This window comes from Dipodomys spectabilis, unplaced genomic scaffold (assembly GCF_019054845.1).
Source record: "Dipodomys spectabilis isolate Male_0828 unplaced genomic scaffold, ASM1905484v1 ptg000019l, whole genome shotgun sequence".
NCBI lineage: Eukaryota > Metazoa > Chordata > Mammalia > Rodentia > Heteromyidae > Dipodomys > Dipodomys spectabilis.
In genome coordinates this window covers 13,853,941-13,857,014 of record NW_024870696.1, presented here as the reverse complement: position 1 = coordinate 13,857,014, position 3,074 = coordinate 13,853,941, and the positions used below count along the sequence as shown (strand labels likewise).

Sequence of the window (3,074 nt, the reverse complement as noted above, 5' to 3'; positions counted from 1 at the left end):
AGCCAGAACCCTTCATAACAAACAAGCCCCGCAAGCCCCGCACCCGCGAACCCCCACGAGCCCAAGCCCGGTCAGCACTAGCCGGTGGCCACTCATCTTCGACCCCTTTAAGGCCTTGCTCCGCGGGACTAACGTTCGAACGAGCGCTGAAGCTCCTCCCTCAGCCTCTGATTGGCCGCACGCAGCACACAAAAGCGTTCCGGCCCGCCCCGAACGGTTGGCAGCGCGCCGTGATTGGCGTTCGAGCAGCTTATATAAAGCGCGGGGCGGCGCAGCTCACCTCAGTTGAGCGACCGGACGTGGGAGGAAGCGGTTGTCCGGAGCCAGGGGGCTGAAGCCGGCTGGCGCGCGCGGCTCGGAGTCGTTTTTCTTCGGAGCGCTGTCGAGGGCGCGCCCCCGGAGCGGACTTGTCTGCGCTCGTCGCTCTCCCTGTCGCCACCGGACCGGAGGCAGGGGTGGGTCCAGTCACCTCGACGCTCGCCCTGGGTAGAGGAGGCAGGATGGAGTTCAAGCTGGAGGCTCACCGCATCGTCAGCATCTCCCTGGGCAAGATCTACAACTCGCGGGTCCAGCGGGGCGGCATCAAGCTGCACAAGAACCTTCTGGTCTCGCTGGTGCTGCGCAGCGCACGCCAGGTCTACCTGAGCGACCCCTGCCCTGGCCTCTACCTCGCCGGCCCCGCGGGGACTCCGCTGGCGCCGCCGCCGCAGCCCGGGGAGCCGGCGTCCGGGCCCCCCGCGGGCTGGGGCGAGCCGCCTCCCCCGGCGGCCCACGTCGTCGCCTGGCCGGAGCCCGAGCAGCCGCAGCCGGGGTGCCCCGAGACCTCCCGCGCGCCGCGGGCGGGGAGCGCGGAGGACGCGGCCGAAGCTGCCGGGAGCCGCGAGGAAGCGGCGAGCGTGGCGGCGGCGGCGGCCGGCGGCTTCCCGGCTGCGCCGCCCTCGGAGGGGCCCGGGGCCGCGCGCCGTCCGTGCGGCTGCCCCCCCGCCGGGGAGGACCCGCCGGGCGCGCTGGCCGCGTCCCTCGGAGCTGACTGCCGCTGCGCGCCTCGGCCCGCCGAGGACGCAGCCCCCGCGCCGCCCGCCGTGGGCCCCAGGAAGCGCGGCGCGGCGGGGGTGGGCGGCGGCCACGCGGGCTGCCCGGCGCCCGGCGCCACCCCGCAGAAGAAGCCGCGCCGGCACTCGGAGGAGCAGCCCGGCGGCGGCGGCGAAGAGGACGGCGGCGAGGAGGAGATGGAGACGGGCAACGTGGCTAACCTCATCAGCATCTTCGGTTCCAGTTTCTCGGGACTCTTACGGAAAAGCCCCGGGGGCGGCCGGGAGGAGGAAGAGGCCGGGGAGGGCGGTCCGGAAACCGCCGAGCCGGGGCAGATCTGCTGCGATAAGCCGGTGCTGAGAGACATGAACCCCTGGAGCACAGCCATCGTGGCCTTCTGAGCCCCAGTTCCCGGGCGGCGGGGTGGAGGTTGAGCAGCGGGCGTCCCCGAAGTGAGGGCCGGGCCTCTCCCGGCGACGAGGACGCCCCGAGACGGCAGGCGCCGAGCGCGTCGGGGGAGACTGGTGGCTGCGGGGCAGCACCCCGACCCCGGCCTGGCAGCCCTGCTGTGTCGAGACTCGAGGCTCGTGCGGAGACCTGGAGTCGGAGGCTTATCCTAGGAAGAGGACGATCGATCGTTAACCTTTTGTGTACGTGTGTGTCTGTAAGTTCGTCTTGTTGAATTTAGACTTTTTTGTTGTTGTTGTTGTTGTCCGCCTGGAACGCACCACCCCTTCCCCGGGGCTTAAGACTTTGGGGACTGACAGGGACTTTCCTCCGCCCTCCGCCCGGAGAAGGAAGCGGCTGTCGGCGGGGGCGCGGGAGTTCCCCGGCTGATCTCGGGGAGGGAGGGGACTTTACACACCTTTGTCGTGCGAGTTGAGCTGCCCCCGAGCCGGGAGGGGCCTCCTCCCCGGATTGCCTGCCACTGGCGGGGAGCAGCCCGCAGCGGAGACTCATTCCTTCTCTCCTCCCCACCATCTTCGCACAGAAGAAACGTTCTGACCCTGTGATTACTCTGGGGAAAGGGGAATATTAAGGGACCTTCATTTCCTCACGGCGGGGGGGGGGGGGGGGGGGGGGGGGGAAGCTTGATGAACTTCACCCAAGAGTTCAAGCTTGGAAATACGGAGTTTATAGAGAAAAGATATATTTTTAAAAGCTCTAGCTCAGAACTACACAGTGCTTTTAAAAAAGTGTTTAATGAAACAGAGTTTACAGACAAGCCCTATGTGGAAAGACCTTATGGGTTTGTAGATATGGTGACTCCAGTCTTTGTTGTATAAAGGTTGGGGGAGCTGATAAGGTTTTTGTACAGTATTTTCTCCTTCCTTGTATTGATTTTTGTATAAAAATGTAACTTTACGTGTCTAACACGTATTAAATATTTTGAAGCAACTTCACTGCCTCCTTGTCTGTAATCACCTGCCTGGGTTTTCCAGCAAAGTGGGGGAGGGGTGCCAAGGTCTGCGCTAGAAAATTAAAGGTGTGGTTCTTAATATCAGACATTCACAGACCAAGGACATTGTTCACTGGTTTCACTGAGTATCAGGAGAGACACATGTACTGTTCCCCCCCCCCCCATCCCCATACCATAAGACTGCTATTAGATACTAATATCAGTGACCAGCAGTTTCTTGAAATGGGTACGACTACAACTGCCCTTTCTATAGACAATTTAGGCCAGTTTTCTCCAGCCTAATCTGATGGTGTCTAACATTAATAAGCATCAATAACTAACACCAATTAGCATCAACTTCTGAAGCCCTTATCCACAAAAATGTTTCTACCTAAACCATCTGTTAATTTATATATCATGGATTATTTTACAGATTTGAACTGGAAAAAAAAATGCTGACTTTAGCTGCCTGTTAGAACTAGAACATAGGTAAAGCTGATGAGACTTGTCCAAGTGGACAGGTCCACCCCTACATTCCACTAGGTGTCAGGATTGAAATTTTTTATTTTTCTTTACTAGTATAGCTGTAGAAAGTAGTTTCATATGTGAAAGTGAAATTCCTGTGTCAAACCAGATAAGGAAG

At 60.5% G+C, this 3,074-nt stretch overlaps 1 protein-coding gene across 1 annotated transcript; it reads left to right on the top strand.

Moving 5' to 3' along the window:
• Positions 1-296: 296 nt before the first annotated feature.
• Positions 297-2,431, top strand: Ier5 (immediate early response 5). Its single transcript, XM_042674504.1, has one exon. The coding sequence runs from the start codon at positions 501-503 to the stop codon at positions 1,431-1,433; it is 933 nt and encodes a 310-aa protein (XP_042530438.1). The 5' UTR covers positions 297-500; the 3' UTR covers positions 1,434-2,431.
• Positions 2,432-3,074: the final 643 nt, after the last annotated feature.

Excerpts from the sequence above, each read along its gene's own strand:
- Ier5 (XM_042674504.1), top strand. The coding sequence starts at position 501 with ATGGAGTTCAAGCTGGAGGCTCACCGCATCGTCAGCATCTCCCTGGGC.